Genomic DNA, 22,766 nt, shown 5'->3' on the forward strand with positions numbered 1-22,766 from the left:
CTGAAGTGTTAATTAATTTATAGGAAGTGCATGGCCGGTTCTAATTTGGTCATTATAACACAGAGTGAAAGTTTAATAATATTAACTATAAAATCCATTGACTACGGTAACAGAATATCTAGTGAATACAGTGTCTCAATATGGTTTATAGTAAGTAGAAAATCTAATTAATACGGTAACATAGTATCTAATAAAACGTTGAATATCGATCCGTGACCGCTAATTGTCAATGCTTTGTGTGAGCTCTCGAAAACTTGACAAACTAAATCGTATTAATATAATGTGGTATTTTTACGAGACGTATTCGAACGCATTTCCAAGTGAATATATTTGCTCCTAGTCTCATGTGACGCATATCAATGTTAACTTGTGAATGAATATAGAGATTTAAATGCATATATTTTTTTTTATAAAATTAAACGATGATGAATGTTTATAAATTAAACTACTGATGATAAAATGAAAGTACGTAAAGTTCCAGTTTGATTTTTTAGTACTTCATTACTTTGTTTTTTCAAGGAGCTCAAATGCCACAAAAAAATGAGTATTTTTGTCGTGCTTGTTATTTGACCAACACGTAAGAACTAAAGTCAACAAAAATAATTATAATATAATTGATTAATCTATGATCAGTCTTTAAGTTTCAAAGTAGGAAAAAGAAATAAATAATTCAATAATGTGCAAGATTAAACAAGTATTTCATGATATTTAATACGAAAAAGTTTGTAAATTTGGTTGACGAGTTTGTTGAAAAGAATCAAAAGATTGTGATAAATTTTATAAAGAGATTTAGGTTCTTTATTTTGCTTATTTTGCACTTGATTAATGCGAGATTTAGTTGGCGCAAATTCAACTACCATATTTTGTAATATCTGGTTCCCAAAAATAAAAAGGTGTGTATATAAGTTAATTAAATTAGGACTTAGGGTTTAAATGAAGGAAATTTTAGTAATTATGGAGTTTTTATAAATTTTAAGGACCTAGATAAAAATATATAGAAAAAAAAGAGGGTGAAAACATAATTAAATAAAAACAAAATGAGACAAAAAGAAATCAGGAAATAGACAGTCTTGATTGAACCGTCTAACTGATCCAACGACTTACAATTTCATCATATTAAACAGTCCATATTGAATCTTGCAAGATCAGACGGCTAAGGAGATGGGTATTTAAAGAAACAATTAGGGTTTTCTCCTTCATTAAGTAAATGAAAACTAAAATGAGAAAGGAAGAGAGGGGCTAATGGGGTGAGAGAGGAGGCCGAGATTGAGGAGTCGTCGGGCCGATAAGGAGAAGAGAACGTAGCACGAGAGAGAGATAAATAAAGAAATTATAAGGGGAGAAGGAAATGCAACCGAAAAGGGAAAGGAGGAGGTGTCGCAGAGGCGAAAAGCCGAAGGGAAGGAAAGAAAAGGGAATCGTGCCCGAGAAACACCGTGTTGCACTCGACGTCAGTGTTTGAAAATCAATAAGTTTCGTCCTTTCTATTTTTTTTTAGATTTCATTTTTCTATTTTACACTAACCGGCGTGTAGGTGTGAAACCAATCATCAAATCTTCCAAGTAAGCGAGGAGTGCTCTCAGGAAACCCAGGGAGACCATCCTCCGAAAGCTATGAGTTAAGAACCCGAGGTTGTTCGGGTTTTCAGAGCACTCCACTCGAACCAAGTGCGTTCCTTTTCCTCTTTCAGTGTGTGTTCTCGACAAAATAGGTATTCATGTGTGTTTGTGTGTAGGTTTCGGGAGCTAGAGCACTCACCTCGCCATGGTGAGTGAGGGTCTTCTTGGGGAAAATCGAAAATTGTCTCCCATAGTGAAAATCGAGAAAAGTGAAGTTGTTTGGCCTTCACTGCACCTAATCAAATTCGGTAACCTTCCTTTTCCTTCCTTGTTATTGAGTTTGGTGAATACAGGTGTTAATACATATGTATGTGTATACGTGTAGATTTTGGAAATCAGATCGTCCAACCCTACACAAAGAGCTAAAGTGGTGGTTCATCGAATACCGAAGAACCAGATTGTTGTAGTACTTACCCAAAACAACCATTATTAGTAGTTTCTTTTAGGTTTAATTTATTTCTATTAATTAAATTTAAATGTATTTATGTATGGTGATTCTAGACTGTTGATCAAGTGGAGTACAATCTGTTGAGGGTGTAACGACCTCGCAAATATCCAAAAAAAATAAATGATAATTAAAGTATGGAAGCGAAATAAATGTTCAAAATTTACATTCCTTACACAATAACTTAAAGTACCAATTAGTGTTACGAAATTTATCCTTTTGAAAGAAATACAAAGAAATAAGGAAATGAACGGAAAATAAAGAAAATTAGCATTCTGCTCGCAATTCTCTTGCGGATCGGGCTTTAGATCCTAATCCTCTTGATCTGAAATGGTCAAATAAGGGATGACCTACACTACTCCTGTAAAGATATCACATTATATCACCGACACAGAAATAAAGGTTGATAGAAAATCAAAAACAACTAATGGAGCACTAAATTTAGCAAATTTATTTATCAATAATAAAACTATTTACCATGCACTTACAGTAGTGAGATTTATAAAAACAACCCATAGAAACAATAATATTATATAAATTATAATTTCATATATAATCGGTAACATAGCACATATTATAAATCCATATCCATATTTAATAAATCAAACAACAACTGTCACTCTTTTTATCAGCCTGTTGGTATCCATGGGGGTTCATAGAGATATCTCCGTTATACATGAACCCTTTTCTCTAACATTCTCAATTACGGGTTATCCTCATACCCCATCTGTTATGAGCGTCAAATTACTAAACCTCAATACCCAATCTGATATAAGTGTGAAGCGGGTCGTCCCTATATCTCGTTCGGTATGAGTGCTAAATTACCAAGTCTCGATACCCCGTCCGGTATGAGACAACATTCACGGTAGGGTTCCCTATGTGCCCGGTCCGTCCACCATCTCTCAGGATATCCAGTAAGGCTGTTGTTTCATCCATTCACTTAATCACACAATTTTTTGTTTTCCTTTAACCTTTATTTTTTTCCAATTCAGCCGTAAATACATAAAATAAATCATACATGTATTCAAAGCCATAAAATCAGTTAATAAGGTATTATCATACATTTAAACTGTAAAAACATTCAACAAAACAACAGTAGATAATTTTTGGTTCTGGCTCCATTAACAATCCGTAATTAATTGTGCACATTTTCTAAATTGTAACAAAATACTATACTTATTATTAATTAGACTTCAATTCTATGATAGAGAATATGGTGAGGGATTCTTACACAATTTGATGTCCGAAAAACTAAGCTATTTACTGCGCCTACAGGCGGTTTCTCGGTTCTCTGAATTTTTTTTCGGAAATCAAAACGCACTATAAGTACCTACAAATGTCCCAAAAAAACCAAAAATCAGTCTCAGGGTCCACTTTGGCCAATTCTGGCACGCTAGTTCCGCCGTGCTCTGGTGACGGTGCCGCTGCCCGGGTCGGCGGTCCGCCTCAAGTCGATTATTTTCGGCCAATTTTACATCAATCCTTGTGAAAAAACACGTTAAGGGATCTCGGTTGTCCGAAAAAATATAAAAAATCAAAACTCACCGGCGACGGGGCTCTCCGGTGCGGCGGCTCCTCTGGCTCACGTTGCAGTTGAGTGTTTTGTTCTAGTCAACCTGTAGAAAAAGAAACGGTGATCACAATGGTAGAAAAATTACGCAGAACGGGAACCGGGAAGGGCCTTATCAAATGCATTTTGTGAAATTCTATGCGGCAGTGCCGCCAGTCTTTGCCCACGTTTTTCGACCAATCGGCCGATCCTTTTGCTCTGATTTGGCCATAGATGTGTTTAAAATTGAATTCTGAGCGAAGGAGAAAATTTTTACCCATTTTGACAGTCAGAAAGGGCTCCAGTGCGATAACAAGTGGCGGCGGTCTCCTTCCCGGCGGTTGGGTCTTCTTCTCCGGCGAGGGGGTATGACTGCTAGAGTTAGGATTTGGTGCGAATGGGGGTTATTTATGTCTGTCTGCAGTTAATCTGGACCGTCCATCGCATTTGATCTGGACCGTCCGATCGTAATTAAACAGAGAGTGAATCTGGACCGTTCATCACAATCTAATCTGAACTATTCATTGCGATCCAATCTAAACCGTCTGATCACATTTAAATCTGACTGTCCGATCGCATTTGGGAAGGGAATGCATTCAGGCAATCCGTGCACGCGGGAACAGATTTGAGTTGTTCGATCGCGGACACGCAGATCGCCTGCGTGGCCTCCCATATGGCACCGCATCAATGTCCACTGCAACACGACACATCCTGATTCGTCGGGGTTACTGACCTGGCATCCTACGTGGTAAAACTTCTCTAAATTGTATTTTGACCTCCGGTTTTTGATTTTTCTTTCAAAAATACTCTCAGAACCCAAATTTTCATCCTTTTTTCCAATAATTATTTTCAATTTAACCCCCCATCAATTTCACTTCATTTTTACTCTAAATTAAAATTAAAAAATTAAGAAATTATATTTATAAATAAATCTTAAATTACATTAAAATTTAATTTAGGGTATTAGAGAGGGACTTTGGTAAGTATTTCCTTATTCTAACTTGGATTAGGATTTTGAAAGCCTATGTATGTGTATTCTTGAATTTGTGTGTGAACAGATACTGACATGATTCGTTGATGAAGAACAGAACATGGACCTATGATAAATGACCCTAACTTATTTGGAAATCATAAGGAGATGGAAACCGTAAAATTAAGGATTGATAAATATTTGAAATTTTGATAAGTAACAAAATTATAAGTGAAAAGAAACCACAAATAAAATAAAAGATTGAGAAAAATGAAATAACGTAAGAAACTAAATAAAAGTATAAATGAATTAATTATGGTTACGAAACAAATTAACTTAAATAATATTTTTAAAAAATAAAATAAAATGGAAGTAAATAAGAAATTGGAAAAGGAGATATTGTGAGTGAATAGTATATGGACCCTGGATGCTTTCTCGTTTAGTCTGAATTGAGAAGGAGAGTGTGTGTGTTGCTGAAGTTCAGTGGGTATGGTGAACCTGCACATGGATAAAATTTAAAACCTAATCCAGACGTGAATAGATGTTTGTGATAGTGGATCACCTAGCGAACATAACTGTTGTGACTCATGTGAGATTTTGTGTGTGTGTTATTCATGCGATGAAGGGATCTATTTTGCCTCTTTTCAACGACGACATAAATGGTATTGCGGGATGAAATCCTAGAGATACCCTTCCGATTGTATATATATTCTTTCGAGTGATTATAGTGATACTTCGAGGCTATAAATGATATTCGAGTGTAATTAAGAAATCAGATCATAAACATGTAAAATCAGAATGTCCGTAATAATTGTGTTTAATAAGTAAATTCTGGTTTAAAAAATGGTAAAAATTATAAATAAATTTTGTGTTGAAAATATTACTACTACCTCTGCCACATGTTGTGTGTTTTGCATGATATCTAATATGGGTTTGGAAGAACAAAAATACTTATTGAGTTTGTGAAGTTCATTAAATTTCACCATGATATTTTTCAGAGGAGAAAGAAAAGTCAGAACCGTTGCCGGATGAGTAGAACTTGTAAAAGTGTTCTAGTTCATGTATATTTTGTTCATATTCTAAACATTTCCATTTGTTTTGTTAAATATTAAATTTTTGACCTCATATTCTGTATATATAATTACTGTATATATCATATGAGATGTTAGATTTTATATTAAATTTTTGAGTTATGTATATGCATATTTTGTGGGCTCATTTTATGAAAAATGGCATTAGAAGGATTTGTGCATCATTATAGAGTTTTAAAATTTTGGGGTATGACAGGTGGTATCAAAACCCATGTTCCTAGAATCATCACTTGTGCATGAGGTCTTAGGGTTTAAATGTGACTTCTTATAATATTTGGGATGTTGAGGAGTAGGAAAAGTTATATTGGAATGTTTTAATTCGTTCTTTTCTAAGTGTAGGGTTGTAAAATGAGACATGGACGACCTCCATCGGGGCAACATCCTAATTACATGTCCTTACAGAAAAATATTGATCGTTTGTACCACATACTAGAGGAGCTTATCAATCAGCGTAAAGGAGGTAGAGAAGAATTATCGGGTCCTTCCCCAATACCAGCTCCATATAATCCAGAACCACAAGTTATAGATCTAGATTATCATAGGAGATTTATGAGACTTAATCCTCCTACCTTTGCTGGTACAAAGAATTTTATTGAAGCTGAGGGATGGTTAAAGGCAGTTGAAAAGGCATTCAGAGTTTTGGGGGTGATTACTGAGCAGAAAGTGATTATTGCTACATACTTACTCATAAGCGAAGCTGACCGTTTGTGGGAGTTTAGACAGACCACTTTACCTACTCACATCACCTAATAACGGTTTCTGGGGGCATACAATGCCGAGTATTTTCCTGCACGACTTCGACATCATAAGGAGTTAGAATTTATACAGCTAACTCAGGAAAACTTGCCAGTAGTTAAGTATGCTCGGAGGTTTACTGAATTAACTCGTTTTACCCCGGCAATTCTGACTGATGAATGACAGAGGGTAAGGAAATTCTAGTGGGGGCTACATCCAGAAATTCAGGATTCTCTTATATTTTTAGAACTGAGTACTTATGATGAAGTCTTGGAAAAAGCAAAGATAATAGAAAATAGACTTAGGGGTTCATCATCAGGAGTAGGCAATTCTAGACCTTCTGTACCTCTGAGAAGACCGACTCTAGTGTTTGGTTCACAAGATAAAATGTCTATAAGGACAACAGAAATATCTCTTAGACTACTATTAGCACCAGGTAAAGTGCCGCCCTGCCGTACTTGCAGGAAGAATCATGGTAATCAGTCGTGCTATCATGTCACTCAATCCTATTTCAAATATGGTAGCCAACAACATCTTATTCGTAACTGCCCACTCATGAAGGAATAGACGGAAGCTCTAAAGCAGGGACGAGTGTATACCCTTATTGCATCGAATGCTGAAGCGAATCCAGACGTTGTCCAAGGTATGTATCTTGTCTCTAAAAATTTAGTTAAGATATTAATAGATCCTGGTTCCACACACTCATTCATGTCACACACTTTTGCACCACGATTGAGTATTACCTCTGTTTATTTGAAGAATATTTTAATGATATCCGCACCAGGTGCGAATATATTACTTTCTAATGTTATATATAAAGATTATATAATAGAAATAGCTGGGAGAGAATTAAAGATACACTTGATACTTTTAGATGTTAGAGGTTTTGATGTAATTATAGAGATAGACTGGTTAATAGCTTACTATGCAATTCTAAACTATTGTAATAAGAATGTTGTATTTAATATTTCTAATGAAGAAACTTTTACTTTGTAATAGGATGGTGCTATTAATAATATATCATTATTTAAGTTATACAACTTATTAAACCTAACGTGTGGATATTGATGTGGTAGGTAATAAAAACAAAGGGATTGGTTTTTATGATGTATTGGTAGTTTGAGAATATCATGTATTTCCTGATGAACTTCCAAGGTTACCCCCGGATCACGAAATAGAATTCTCTATTAACCTACAACCAGTTCTCAATCTATTTCTGTTGCTTCTTATAAACTAGTAAGAGCTGAAATGGAAGAGTTAAAGAAATAATTAACAGAACTCTGAGAAAAATAATTTATTCGCCCTAGTGTCTCTCTTTGGGGCGCTCATGTGACATTTACTAAGAAGAAAGATGGAACTAAATGAATGTGCATTGATTATAGAGAACTCAACTAAGTCACCATCAAGAACAAATATCTTTTACCAAGGATTGATGATCTTTTTGACCAAGTGAAAGGGGCTCAAGTCTTCTCCAAAATTGATTTACAATCCGGTTACCATAAGGTGAAAATTAAAGCTGAAGATATTCTAAAGACCGCCTTTAGAACTAGATATGATCATTATGAGTTCTTAGGTTTACCTTTTGGGTTGACAAATGCCCCAACGATATTTATGGATATGATGAAATGGATATTTGAGCTATGACTAGATCAATTCGTTATTGTATTTATTGATGATATATTGATTTATTCAAAGAGTCGAGAAGAACATGCAGAACACTTAAGACATGTTCTAAAAACCCATAGGAAAGAGAAGTTATATGCAAAATGAAGTAAATGTGCATTCTGCCTCGAACAGATTGCCTTTTTAGGTCATGTGATTTTCAAGGACGAAGTATCTGTGGATCCGACAAAGATTGAGCCTCTTATGGGATTGGAATGTCCCACCACTGTGAAAAGTGTCTGTAAATTTTTAGGTATGGCTAGGTATTACCACTGATTCTGAAGGAATTTCTAAGATTGCAATCCCCTTTACCCGACTTACCAAGAAAGATAATAAGTTTGAATGGACTACAGACTATGCGAATAGTTTTAGAGAACTTAAAAATTGACTTGTGACAACTCCAGTATTAGCTATACCAAGTGGATCAGGAGGTTATGCAGTGTACATTGATGCATCAGGTCAGGGTTTAAGATGTGTTTTAATCCAACATTGTAGAGTCACGCATATGGGTCAAGACAATTGAAGAACCATGAGTGAAATTACCCAACTCACGACTTGGAATTAGCTGCAATTGTATATACTCTTAAGATCTTGCGTTATTATCTGTATAGAGATATGTTTAAGATTTATACTGACCACAAGAGTCTTAAATATCTTTTATGTAGAGAGAACTAAACATGCACCAACGTAGATGGATGATCTTCTTAAGGAATATGATTGCAAAATATCCTACCATTCATGAAAATAAAATGTGGTGGCTGATGCATTGAGTTGCACAACTTCCAATATGATAGCAAAACTAATAGTTTCTGAATGGAAAACTTTAGAAACCTTACAAGAATTACAATTGTGCATTCAGAAATGGGGAATATATATAGCCAGCTTAACAAGCGAGTCACTATTGATTCAGAAAGTTAAAAATGCTTAAAAAGTTGACTCTGTTATAGAGACCTTGAGAAAAAAAATCGAACAAGGCCTAAGACCTAACTTAAGAGTTCATGATGATGGGTTGCTTCGATTCAGATGAAGACTGTGCATTCCTGATGACCCAAACTTGAAGAGACTCATCCTATAAGAAGTATATAATTCTAGATTTACCATACACCTAGACATCACCAAGATGTATCGGAACTTGTGACCTTGATATTGGTGGAATGAGATGAAAAAAGACATCTTTGAATTTGTTAATAAATGTCTCACCTGTCAGAAGATCAAGGTTGAACATTAAAAGTCAAGGGAATTACTCCGAATCCTACCAATTCCAGAATGGAAGTAGGAGCATATCACTATGAACTTTATGATGAGTTTGCCTAGAACCAAGTTGAACCACGATGCTATTTGGGTGATAGTAGACATATTTATAAAGTCAACCCATTTTCTACTGATAAAAGCTACAGACCTTTTAGACAAACTTGATAGATTATATATTAAAGAAGTGACTAGATTGTATGGTATTTTGGTGTTAGTAATTTCATATCAATATGCTCGTTTCACCTTTAGATTTTGGATAAGTCTTCAGTATGCTCTAGACATCACATTATCTTTCAGTATGATATTTCACCTGTAAATAGATGGCCAAACGGAGAAAACCATCCAAACATTAGAAGACATGTTTAGGGCTTGTGCACTGGACATGGGAGGAAATTGGGATACCACTAATCAAATTTGCCTACAATAAAAGTTATTAGTCCAGTATTGGTGCAGCTCCGTATGAAGCACTTTATGGCAGACCTTGTAGATCTCCTATATGTTAGGAAGAGATTAGAGATAAAAAATTAATTAGGCCTAAATTAGTCGAAGAAACTATATCAAAGATTGTCCTATTAAGAAAAAACTTCAAACAACCCAAAGTAGACAAAACAATTACGCAAACAATTGTAGAAGAGGCTTAGAATTTGAGATCAGGGACCATGTGTTCTTAAAAGTATCACCAATGAAGGGCATTATGAGATTTAGGAAGAAAGACAAATTGAGCCCGTGCTTTATTGGACCGTTTAAAATACCGAAAAGAGTTGGGACCACTGTTTCCGATCGACATCGCCACCAGAGTTAGCTAATATCCATATATGTTTCATGTATCCACGCTACGCAAGTATCACCCTGATTCATTTCATGTACTTCAATATGAAGATATTCCTATCAAGAAAGAAATATCCTATCAAGAGGTACCCATAAGCATATTAGATAGATAATAGCGAGTATTAAGGAACAAGACTATTCTATTGGTCAAAGTACTATGACAACATCATTCACCAGCAGTAACTTGAAAAAATGAGGACTCGATACGAGTTCGATATCCTTACTTGCTTTAAAGATGTATCAAATTTGAAGGACCAAATTTTTATAAGAGAGGAAAATTGTAATATCCGATCCTCAAAAATAAAAAAGTGTGTAAATAAGTTAATTAAATTAGGACTTAGGGTTTAAATGAAGGAAATTTTAATAATTAGAGAGTTTTTATAAATTTTAAGGACCTAAATGAAAACATGTAGGAAAAAGAGGGGCAAAAGCATAATTAAATAAAAATGGAAGGGGAAAAAAAGAAATCAGAAAATGGACGGTCTTGATCAAACCGTCTGATGATCCAACGGATTAGAATTTCATCATATTAAACAGCCCATATTGAATCTTACAAGATCATACGACTAAGGAGATGGGTATTTAAAGAAACAATTAGAGTTTTCTCCTTCATTCAGCAAATGAGAACTGAAATGAGAAAGGAGGAGAGGAGCCGACCGGGTGAGAGAGTAGACCGAGATTGAGGAGGAGTCGAGCCGATAAGGAGAAGGGAACATCGTGTGAAGGAGAGACAAGCAAAGAAACTAGAAGGGGAGACGGAAATGCTGTCGAAAAGGGAAATGAGGAGGTGTCACGGAGGCAAAAAGCCGAAGGGAAAGGAAGAAAAGGGAATCGCGATCGAGAAACACCGTGTTGCATACGATGTTAGTGTCCGAAATTCGGTAAGTTTCGTGCTTTCCATTTTTTTTTTCGAGATTCTCTTTTTCTATTTAACACTAATTGGCGTGTAGGTGTGAAACCAATCACCCAATCTTCGAAGCAAGCGAGGAGTACTCTCGGGGAACCCAGGGAGACCATCCTCCAGAAGCTAAGAGTCAAACCCGAGGCTGTTCGGGTTTTCAGTGCACCGCACCCGAACCAAGTGCGTTCCTTTTCCTCTTTTGGTGTGTGTTCTTGACAAAATAGGTATTCATGTGTGTGTGTGTGTGTGCAGGTTTCGGGAGCTAGAGCGCTCACTTTGCCACGATGAGTGAAGTCTTCTCGGAAAAAATCAAAAATCGTCTCTAGTAGTAAAAATCGAAAAAATGAAGTTGTTTGGCCTTCACCGCAGCAAACCGAATCGGGTAACATTCCTTTTCCTTGTTGTTGAGTTTGGTGAATACGGGTGCTAATACATATGTATATGTATACGTGTAGATTTTAGGAACAAAATCATCCAACCCTAAGCAAAGAGCTAAAGTGGTGGTTCGTTGAATACTGAAGAATGAGATTGTTGTGGTAATTACCCAAAACAACCATTGTTAGTAGTTTCTTTTAGGTTTAATTCATTTTCGTTAATTAAATTATGTATGGTGATTCTAGGCTATTGATCAAATGGAGTACAATTTGTTGAGGGACTTTGGTAAGTATTTCTTTATTCCAACTTGAATTTGGATTTTGAAAACCTATACATGTGTATTTTTGAATTTATTTTGTAAACAGATATTGACCTGATTGCTTGATGAAGAACAGAACATGGACCTATGACAAGTGACCCTAACTTATTTGGAAATCATGAGATGGAAACTGAAAAATTAAGGACTAATAATATTTGAAATTTTGATAACAAAATTATAAGTGAAAAGAAACCCCTAATAAAATGAAAGATTGAGAAAAAAGAAATAACGTAAGAAACCTAATAAAAGTATAAATGAATTAATTATAAAATAAATTAACTTAAATAATATTTAAAAAGAAAAATAGAATAAAAGGGAAGTAAATAAGAAATTGGGAAAGGAGATGTTGAGAGTGAATAGTATATAGACCCTGGATGTTTTCTCGTTTAGTCTGAATCGAGTAAGGGAGTGTGTGTATGTGTCTGAAGTTCAGCGGGTATAGTAGATCTGCACATAGATAGAGTTTGAAATCTAGTACAGACGTAGATATGTGTTTGTGAGAGTGGGTCACCTAGCAAACATAACTGTTGTGGCCCATGTAAGATCTTGTATGTGCGTTATCCATGCGATGGGATGATCTATTTCATCTCTCATTGACAACGACATAAATGACATCGTACGATGAAACCCTAGAGATGTCCTTCCGAGTGTATATATATTTTTTCGAGTATATGTGGTGATATTTCGAGACTATAAATGATATTTGAGTGTAATTAAGAAATCCGATTAGAAACATGTAAAATAGGAGTGTCCGAAATAATTGTGTTTAATAAGTAAATTCTGGTTTAGAAAATGGTGAAAATTATAAATTAATTTTGTGTTAAAAACATTACCACTGCATCTATCACATGTTGTGTGTTTTGCATGATGTTTAATATGAATTTGGAAGAACGAAAATACTTATTGAGTTAGTGAAGTTCATTAAATTTCACCATGATATTTTTCATATGAGAAATAAGAGACATAATCGTTGTTGGACGAGTAAAACTTATGAAAGTATTCCAGTCCATGTATATTTTGTTCATATTCTAGAAATTTTTGCTTGTTTTGTTAAACTTTAAATTTTTTTGTCTCATGTTCTATATAAATAACTGTTGTATATATCAATTGGGATGTTAGGTTTTATGTTAAATTTTTGAACTATATATATGCATATTTTATGAGCCCATTGTATAAAGAATGACATGAGTAGGATTTGTGCCTCATTATAGAATTTTGGCGTGTGACATATATAGTCATTGTTTTCAATGTCTATCAATGAATTTTCTTGTTGATGATGTAACAATCTTGCCAACTTATTCATCTTTAAGGAGATAAAAAATGCAAATTTCGTTATACAATCAAATTAACCAGTGACAAATTTCTTCATTGATTGTTGTGTCTATGTAGTTAATGACTTATATTATTATATTTGATATGTTCTAATTTAACCTCGACGGATTATATTGAGGTTATTATGCTCTGGATATTAAACAAAAAGAGTTTTATAAGAGATTTTGATGGAACTTTGCTCTAGAGTTAATATTGAGTTTATTGAAAATATTGTTGGGTTAATTCTAGAAGTTATCTTTTTGCTGTAAGAAAATTTCATATCAAAAATTTTATTAACAAAAAAATAAAAAACATAGATGTGAACCATTTAGATGCTTTAATAGACGGTTAACATCACGAAAATCACAGGGAATGAAAAAGGAAATGTCGGTGCTCATACCGATGTGTTTGATATTTGAAGGAAATATGTGTTGGATAATTGTACTTCATATTTGTTGGTACCAATGGTATGTTGTCCCAAGAGTCCGAGTTGGGTTCCGCTCTTGTTGTTTTCCACAGCACCTGAGGAGACATTGAGTTTGCACTCTTTCTAAGAGTTGCATCCAAAACTGTTGAACACATTTTCAAACGTGGTTCAAACTTGACATGGAGACATTGAGATCAATTTTGACAAGTTTCATGCCGAGCAGAAGTGAACTTATTTCATCCCATCATGTTTTTCAGACAATGAGATGCTCAACACAACAGAGGGTGAACCTGAAGACCATTTGAATTATATAAATATTTTATATAGTCCATAATCATACTTTTACTTTCCGCCTTTATTAATTTATTTTTACTCAGATGTAAAGCTGATGAAAATTACGAAGTAAAAGAAAAAAAAATGATTATATCTATATATATATATTTATCTGTAATGAGACCATACGAACAATTTATCATGCTTAATATTTGTAGGTAAAGAATCAGCAACGTAGCTAAGTCTTGTATTTTCTGAACTACATGTATAACATCATAAAATGAGGCAAAAGGATATATGATATATCAGGAGGTTGTTCTCTGTCTCATCCATTTTGTAGCTGACCATTTCTCTCCTGCCAGGACTTCACATCCCCCATGTAGGCTACTTGGATCTGACTGTCCATCTAGTCCCTGAATAACCAAGTACCACACAAGCATTTAAAAAATTATAACATCAATCTTCACTTCAGAAACAAAAATATCAATTAATTTTCCATGTCTACACTTCTATAAGTTTTACATGTATACCGTTAATAAAAACATGCATTCTGATGTGTGCCTCTCTGCTTTTGAAACAATCAAATAAAAATAATTCTATAATATATTCTGAACTATCTTACGTACTTTTATGTATATGAACAAGTAAATTTAGAGAGTAGAAACTTAAAAAGTTATGTCATAACCAGAAGGAGGCGTACTCTCACAATCCTCTGAGAATGCAACTAACACTATCAACGAAAGGAAGAAAAAAGAACTTAAGTGGAAGTCCTTTGTTCTATAGAAACATGAATCATGATAAGCTTACTGCTTATTAACACAACAAATTAATGTGGAAAGACAGAAGCTAACACATTCAGGAAAATGAAGATTATATAAGGAGGGAAAAGATAGCACAGCATTAACATATATCTAGCTGTGCATAAATTCAGGCAGTGTAGTGTAAACCAACCATGCTCCAGAAAAGTACTGCATCTCCTTGAATTGGTTTTACAGACAATCCCTTCACAGTCCTCCCACCACAGCTGCAGTCACCGGAACCAGCCTACAAAAGGATTAAAGTTAAGGATTGACTTCCATTCAAAAGATCAACAAATCAATACTTCACATTATAAACATAAGGTATCATAAAATTAGATTAATACACAAATTTATGCTTGCACCAGTTACTGGCAACTGAAATGGATGCTAACTATCAGAATGTTTTTACGCATTTCTTTACCATTCCAGAGCTCTCATCAGGATAACTATTGAAGATGGATGGAAACAGTAAATAACATCAATAAGATAACGAGACTTATCTTTCCATTACTTGAAGTCAAGAATCTTCATGAACAGTGGCCCAAGATGTATTATATATATGTTATATGCATAATATATAATATTATGCACTGGCCTGAAGACAATGGCAGTTGCTCATTGCAGCTTTGCTTCTTTTTAAAGGAATTGTTATAATAACAGAAAACATTTACACAACATATGCAATTCTGTATCGTAGTAGTTGGTAGAAAAAATTTGTTACCTCTTTAGGGACATTTCACGATCATAAACCTCAAAAAGAACTTTTTTTCCAGATCTTTTATGTGCTCCCATGGCTCGAAAAATAGTCATCTCTTCCTTTACTCAGAGATGCTTGAAGGATTGAACTAACTATTTTCTCTTCAACATGTTTAGGGATTATGTGCTATCCCCTTGTATAGTTTTGAGAACAAGAACCAGGATAATGTGTCTAACTCCTTGTAGATTTTTGGGAATAAGGATCATATAGTGCTCTAGAGAGGGAATATTTTGCAAGGTTATAGGACTTTTGGTCAAAGAGAAATGCGAGGATATTTATGCTGCAGTCCAATTTGGTTAATGCCCTCTGAGACAGGATGGTGTCTTTTGCTTATCTTTAGGTCAAAGCACACGATCTCTTTAGGGAATTCTTCCTTTTTGGCACATAAAGAGATAGGGTTCCTATGTTGTGAACCAACAACCAGCCTATTTAGGTTTTGGTAACCAAAATGGTACCACTCACTGGCAAAGTTTACATTCACTTCACTCATAGAAAGAACAATTAGTAATTAAACATTATGTCAGAATGTTGTGTTATTAGTATTATTGCCAAGGTTTATTTCAAAAAAAAGAATTAGTATCATTGCCAAGGTAGAGTAATGTGGTCCAAGTCAATAGCAATTATGTAGGAAGTTCAGTGTTTAAATTTCTCTCATTCAACAAGTAGGTTAGTTTCATCTGAAATGCCAGAAAAGGCTGTTTCCTATGAGGAATAAGATAACCAAGTATTTTTCAGATAAAAGTTTTGGATAGTTTCTCGCTAAAGATATCATTTCATTCTCTTTCAACAAGCCTAAAATTCTCTTATAAAAATAGATCAAAAAGGTAGGAAATCATAGAGAAATTCTGCAACCCAGAACTCTGATTTTTCCGTAACTAGACCAAGTGACATGCCATGCTATTTTGTATTGCCACAGCTTTTTATAGTGGCTTTGCCTTTTTTCCCCCTCTTTTATAATTTTCCTTATTAGTTTTAAATAATTCTCAAACAAAGGCTAGTAGTCACCAACTGAAAAAAAAAAAAGAAAAAGAAAAGAGATGATGATAAATTAAGGGTGGGTTTCTTTGTCTGATTGGTTTTGTTCCCTTTTACCTTTCTCTATCTTCCTTCTTCTGATATCTTTTGGTCTAACCTATCTTGTTAAATGTATTTCTCCTTATATTCTTTCAAATTGATCTCTAAACTGTATGTACGACAAATTAGTTTAGTCATTATTCAACATGCATCAGTTGGTATCAAAATGCAATATATATTCCTACCTTCATTTTGGCAGCCAAAAAGAGAACTAAAATTTTTCCACCACATAAAATTGGTTATATTGGCACCTAACAATCACTTCCAAAGGAGATCATCTTTAATTCAAATCTAATTCATCATATATTCAACCCAATTACATATAATTTGTTGTATCAAGTTTTTGGTTTATATGGATGCATAGAGAGTGTTGACATACATCCACAATTAAATCGTATCAAATATCATTGTATTCAAAATGTTGTCTATATTAAAAACTCTCACAATCATTGTTGCATATATGAAAAAAGTATTAGTTAAATACTGAGTAAGAAATAGACTTGTATGCAGAAGTTAGACGCTAAGAAAGAGACTGAACATAACCTGGAGGAAACGAGAACCGCTGAAGGAATCAAGGAAGCTGGAGAAAGCAGAGCAATCATGGAACCAACTTAAGAGATAAATGGATAAACCTTGTAATTTCAGGGATGTTTTATTCCTAGTTTCGTCTCTTTTAGGTAGCTGTGATCTTTTTGTTATTGCACTCGGTTATGGTTCGTTATTTTATTGGAATTTTAGAAATAAAGGGACTAGCAGAGTAGTAAGGGATGGAATCTGGAGAGAATATTACCATTAAATCATAAACCATAAAAATTAAGTGTAATCAACACTTTCCCTTTTCTCTCTCAAATATCCTTCTCTGTTAACTAATGGAATTCTTCTTCCTTCTCAACTTTTGAAATTCCCATCTCACCCAAAGCTAATCCTAGCTCTAGAATTAAGCTTACGTCTAAGAATCCAGGAAACTTGGTACTAGAACCCTTCGATTCCGACAAAATCCTTGCTTCCATCACTGTGATGACTCACAGGTGAAGGAGCAATCATGATCTACCAACAAAGACTCAGTACATGGAATCGGCCAGAGACACCAATATCATAACTAAAATTTAAGGTTCTGTGAAAAACATAACAAGGCAGAACTATGATGAATAGATGCTATCTCTGTAAAAGAGCTGTTGAGACTTGTAATCATATCCTCAAGTGATGCCTGGTGGTTTATGAAATGTGGACTATGGTGTACAATCTCGTTGGCATCAAGTGGGCAATTGTTGGGTCGGTGAGAGAGAGTTGTGGGCTTGGAAGGGGTTATGTGAGAAGAAAAAAATTGTGAAGTTTATTCCGATAACCATTTTCTGGGTCATTTGAAAAGAAGTTAATAGTAGAGCTTTTGATGGTATTAAGGATGAGATGGTAAAAATTAGGAACAGATGGTTTCATTTATTTAGTTCGTTGATTTGGATCATGACATATATAGGGGAGAAGATTTTGAGAATGTCATAAACATTATTACTACTTTGTAAATATTTTATACATGAATAGTACTCCCTTGGTGCCTCTTAATATACTTCATACTTTAAAAAAAAAAAAATGAATGCAAAGAGGAGCTCTATTAGTGGCATCAACAAAGTGAAGGATGATGAATAATGCTTTGAGAACCTCGCAGAACTCTTAACGAGATGATGCACCCTTTGGAGCCACACTCAAAGTAAATTCCCCTCCTTATCATGTGATGGGCAAGGGAATTTTGCTCTTGAAACACTGCAAGGTTGGGACATGTAGTAACAGCCTCGGGAGTTTAATGCTGAATGTTGTTCCTTGTGTTGATATACCCTAGTCCGACGGAATTAACCCTCGGGCTTCGCTTTGAAGGTGTCAGAGATACTTCCTGGTATATGAGGTGCCAGCAGACCAAAAAATTGAGATAGCCTTTCTCTTATATGGTACCAGGGTTGGTATGCTCATTGTGAAGGTCAAAATTGAAGTGTGCTTGTTGGAGGAACTGTGTTGTTTATCTGTGGAGGCGACAAGACTAGATGTTGTCCAAGGGATCCAAGAGGCTGAAGTAGAGAGGTTCTGTGGAGAATCACCAAGAAAATTTCAAAGAGCTCCGACCTATCTTGCTTTGAGATAATCCATCACTCTTGGAGAGAAACTTCATCTCTAACTTCATTAGGGGCCTGAATGAAGAACTTAGATCTATGATTAAAAGGTCGAAATGCCAGAACCTTAATCAAGAATTTGAACTAGCCCTTCTTCAAGAAGTTCTGGAGGCCATGGACCGCCATTGTAAATTTAAACCAAAGAATCACCAAAACACTCTGCCAAAAACAATACTGGAGCTATTCCTCGACTATGCCACAGCAACAAAATGTTAGCCAACCTAGTGCTCAATCACAGTCCGATTCCCTTCTGAAAACAGACCCATTGTTACATAGACAGAAACAGAGAAATGTTACCCTATGTTCCAAACAAAAACCTATACCCAAGCACAGTAGAACCTGAACATTCTTCTAACTCATGCTATAACTGTGGAGAAAAAAATTTTCCGATTAAATAGTGCAAACTCAAAATTGTGTCAAGTATAGAGGAGTGCGACGAGGACAGTGAAAAGAGCAGTAAAGGAGAGGAGGCAACCTAGGAGCCAGAAGAGGATACATGCACCCTTGCCTTTCAAGCTATTGAGGACACTGTGCTGGGAGTACTGTAAAACTGAAGAGGGTTATAGAGCATATGATAGTTATTATTTTGCTTGGTTGTGGAAGTTCAAAATCATTTATAGATGAGAGGGTGGCCAAACATTGGGCGAGAAGTTGTGAGCAGAAAAACTCTGACAATGGTTGCACCAACCAAAAAGTGGTTAGTGAAGGTGAATGTATTTGGTGTAAATGGAAGATTTAAAACCACATTTTTTAATAAAATTTCTGAGTGCTTGAATTGGGAGCTATGATGCTATTTGTACTGTAGCTTTGATGAGATATTTCAATCCTGTTTCTTTTGATTTCCCGCAGTATCAAGCCACCTTACATAAGGGAGGTCAAAACATCATGTTGCAAGGAATTACAGAATGAACAAATTTAAGTATACTAAACTGGAGAAGATGATTACGAAGAAATGGCAGTCTAATGATGATAATTTACTATGTGTCGAAAGGTAGAGATACCCATGGATTCTTGGGCTTGGAAGCAGTAAACGGGGGAAAGGATGGAGGTGTAATTTTGCCTAACGCTCAACTATTGTCGCAAGTACATGCATAGTATTTCTCAAATCTACTGAACTTCCACCAGAGAGAGCTTTTCAAATATACTATTTCACCAGAGAGAGTCTCAGCTTTTTTGAAAATTTTGAAGAACATGTTCGAACTTTTCCTACCTTGGTGCTCTGCCACTTCAAAACTTGAGATCGGGTTTTTAGCAAGTACGGCAGAAAGATGCATAACAAAAAGATCTTACTTTAGAATAATTTTTTTATTAAGGAAATCTTTAGTAATTACTATTATTGTTTTGTATTTTTAAGTCATTAGATTTATTTAAGCATTGTAATATTTTAATTTCTTTTTAGGTATATTTTGAATACTATAAGAATTATAATCTTTTAGATTTCTGTGTACGTTTATCAAAGGGTAAGGGATTCAGAAGGCTGCCAAACCCCTGTGGCAGAGGGTGCTGTTCACTGGTCTCTGGTGCATCTAGTTGACGCGCAATTTGAGGATTTTCAACAACAGGATCCATTCATATTCTGAATTGTAGGAGAGGGTGACATTTTTGGTGCCACTTTGAGCCAAAGGATATGGTTCTTTCCAGATATTTGCATCACCGATCTCCATTGATACCGGGACATATTATAGACAGCTTGTAGCATTTCATTTTTCTATATTTTTTCATTTTTCAAATTTATTTGTGTAGAATTTGGAGAAAAAATATTAATTTTATTATCACTCTTTACGTTGTTACACCTAAGTATTTATACAATACCTATTCTACTAATAGGGAAATTCCTATTTTAGTAAACTTCTAATTACATTAAATTATCTAATTAAATAATAAAGTAATTTAAACAAAAAAATAGAAAAATATCGTATTCAACACTCTCCCTTAAGTTGATGCAGGGATATTTTTCATGTACAATTTGCATATCAAGTTGTAAACCAGAATTAAATATGTTAGGCAGCAGCACAGTTCGGTTCGGTCCAAAAACAGCTCGGGTTCAGCTCCAAATGGCTCGTGATTGGCTCAAAATCAAGATCGGCTCAAAACCAGCTCAAAATTGGCTAAAAACGGCTCAAACTCAACTCAAAAAAGAGTCGGCTAGGCGAAGGGAAAAACTTATGTCTGGTAGAAGGCCGGTAGGTCGCGGCCAGAGGCTTCGTATGATCGGAGGCAGATTGTGCGTCTTTATGCACGGAGGAAGAAGAAACCAAAGGTTGTCGTGCGGCTCTGCGCACGGCTGAAGAGGAAACTGGGTAGCGTGTTTCTGCACGCGGCTGAAGAAGAAGGAAACCTCGGTGCCCTGCGCGGCTCTGCGCACGACTGAAGAAGGGAACTAGGTCACGCGTCTCTGTGCACGGCTAAAGAAGAAGAAAATTGAGAGCGTCTTCGCGTCTCTACGCGCGGTGGAAGAAGCAACTGGGCCACGCGACTCTGCGCGCGGTGGAGGAAGAAACAGGCTCACCCTTTGCGCGGCTCTGCGCACGGTGGAGGAAGGATCCGACTGCCTTCTCCCTTCCTCTGATTTTTCCTCTCTTCTCCCTGGACTGGTCCTCTTTCTCCTCAGCTTCCTTTTTTTGTTTTAGGGTTTTAAAAAAACTCTAAAAATAAAATACCAAAATATATTTAATTTTGCTCTGATACCCTATAGAATTTGGAAAAAAAAATTTATTTTTCACCCTTTAGGTTGTTACACCTGAATATTTATAGAATATTTATTCTACTAATAGGGAAATTTCTATTTAAATTACCTAATTAAATAATAAAGTAATTTAAATAATAAAATAAGAAAATATCATATTCAACAGTTTGTTTGACTAAAATCTTTTAGTTCATTTTTCCTTCCTTGGCAAGGATTTCTTTTCCTCCCTGGCTATACTTTCCTTCTCATCTTAATAATATCTTCTTCTATATCGCAAGAATAATCTTTTAGATTTCTTATTTTATAAGTTTACTTACTAGTTTAGGTATTATAATATCTAATTAATACAAAATATTTAAACACCAAGCTTGAGCAAAATACAATTAGAAGTACCATAGGGAAGTATGTTTCTCCTCCTTCAACATCATCACTTAAATACATAAGCATTGTTGCTATGCGTTGACCACCACGTTTCAGGTTAAACTGCCAAAATAGCAAGGAAAAGAGTATATTGGGGCTTTGCAAACATAAAGAGTTACAAATCGAAAAGTAAACAAGGGTACATATGAAGGAAATGACTATTATCATGCTACTCACAGTATCAGAGAAATAGTCATGGTGTGGCTTGTAAAATTGATTCCTTTCATACCTGTGCTGCAGTAGATGTTAGCTTTGATTGTAAACGATATCGATTTTCTTGTTTACAATAAGACTTTACAACTAAGAGAAGTCAGATCAATCTCCACCTTAAGACTTGAATAAGCTCTCCATTTTCTGCTGGTACTTGAGAAAAGATAGAAATCCGTTTTTCAATTGCCTGATTGTGCCAAAACCAAAAAAATCTCAATTAATTACGATAATGATGATTATTCTTATAGTAAAACAATTATCTTGAAATGTATTACAATCGTGATAGAAAACAATTAAACCGGGACGATGATCGGTTAACATGCAATTCCATAAATGGAGATGTAGGCTACCCTTGGTGCTTGTACATGATAATCCTTTACTGTAGCCAAAAAAAAAAAAAAGAGCATCCACTCGCTTCTTTTCTTTTTGAGGATGTTGAAACTTTTTCTCATCTAGATTCCCAATGAAGTAAAGATGATATAGCACCAGGGTTAGAAAAACTCGAAATTGAAGATGATAAACAATAAACCCAATCTATAGTCTCAATCACAATCATCGAGTTGTTAGGGTAGTCAATTCAATGAGAAGAAAATCAATACTTTTATTTATAAGCAATCTATTACATAATAAAACACTATCCATTTATAGGGTCTTTATATAGCCTAACATGACTAAAATCCCTAAATAAAGGAATAGTAATAAAATAAGACTTCTAAAACTAATAAAACAGTAAGTCTACTTTAATAGTTTCGAAACAAGCTAAATATTCCTAATAATATATAAAGATCATAGTTATATGAATATCTCATAATAGTGTCAGCATAGGAATTTTCTATCTGCATCCATGTTCCCTTCTTACTGAAAAACGGCCCTAGAGTTCTGAAATTTCAAAATGACAGGGGAC

General features: G+C 35.0%; 1 protein-coding gene and 1 long non-coding RNA gene across 3 annotated transcripts in view; one reads left to right on the forward strand and one right to left on the reverse strand.

Annotated features, from left to right (window-relative positions):
• The first annotated feature begins 10,747 nt into the window (after positions 1 to 10,747).
• Positions 10,748 to 13,934, forward strand: LOC110814997 (uncharacterized). The gene is made up of 6 exons (XR_002539762.2): positions 10,748 to 11,031; positions 11,101 to 11,231; positions 11,304 to 11,433; positions 11,507 to 11,587; positions 11,672 to 11,711; positions 13,426 to 13,934. It is a non-coding gene; the product is annotated as an uncharacterized LOC110814997 (long non-coding RNA).
• The window catches only part of LOC110814996 (prolyl 4-hydroxylase 1), a 30,342-nt gene continuing 21,462 nt past the window's right edge, over positions 13,887 to 22,766 (reverse strand). For both annotated transcript variants that reach the window (XM_022042616.2, XM_088216605.1), the window contains exons 7-11: positions 21,979 to 22,049; positions 21,830 to 21,881; positions 21,626 to 21,715; positions 14,708 to 14,800; positions 13,887 to 14,169 (exon numbers count right to left, since the gene is read on the reverse strand). In XM_022042616.2, the coding sequence (XP_021898308.1) occupies positions 14,062 to 14,169; positions 14,708 to 14,800; positions 21,626 to 21,715; positions 21,830 to 21,881; positions 21,979 to 22,049 (414 nt within the window). In that variant the 3' untranslated portion in view covers positions 13,887 to 14,061. The remainder of the gene's footprint in view (positions 14,170 to 14,707; positions 14,801 to 21,625; positions 21,716 to 21,829; positions 21,882 to 21,978; positions 22,050 to 22,766) is intronic.

The sequence above is a fragment of the Carica papaya genome, chromosome 3, assembly GCF_054855325.1.
Source record: "Carica papaya isolate Zhongbai chromosome 3, ASM5485532v1, whole genome shotgun sequence".
NCBI classification, from domain to species: Eukaryota; Viridiplantae; Streptophyta; class Magnoliopsida; order Brassicales; family Caricaceae; genus Carica; species Carica papaya.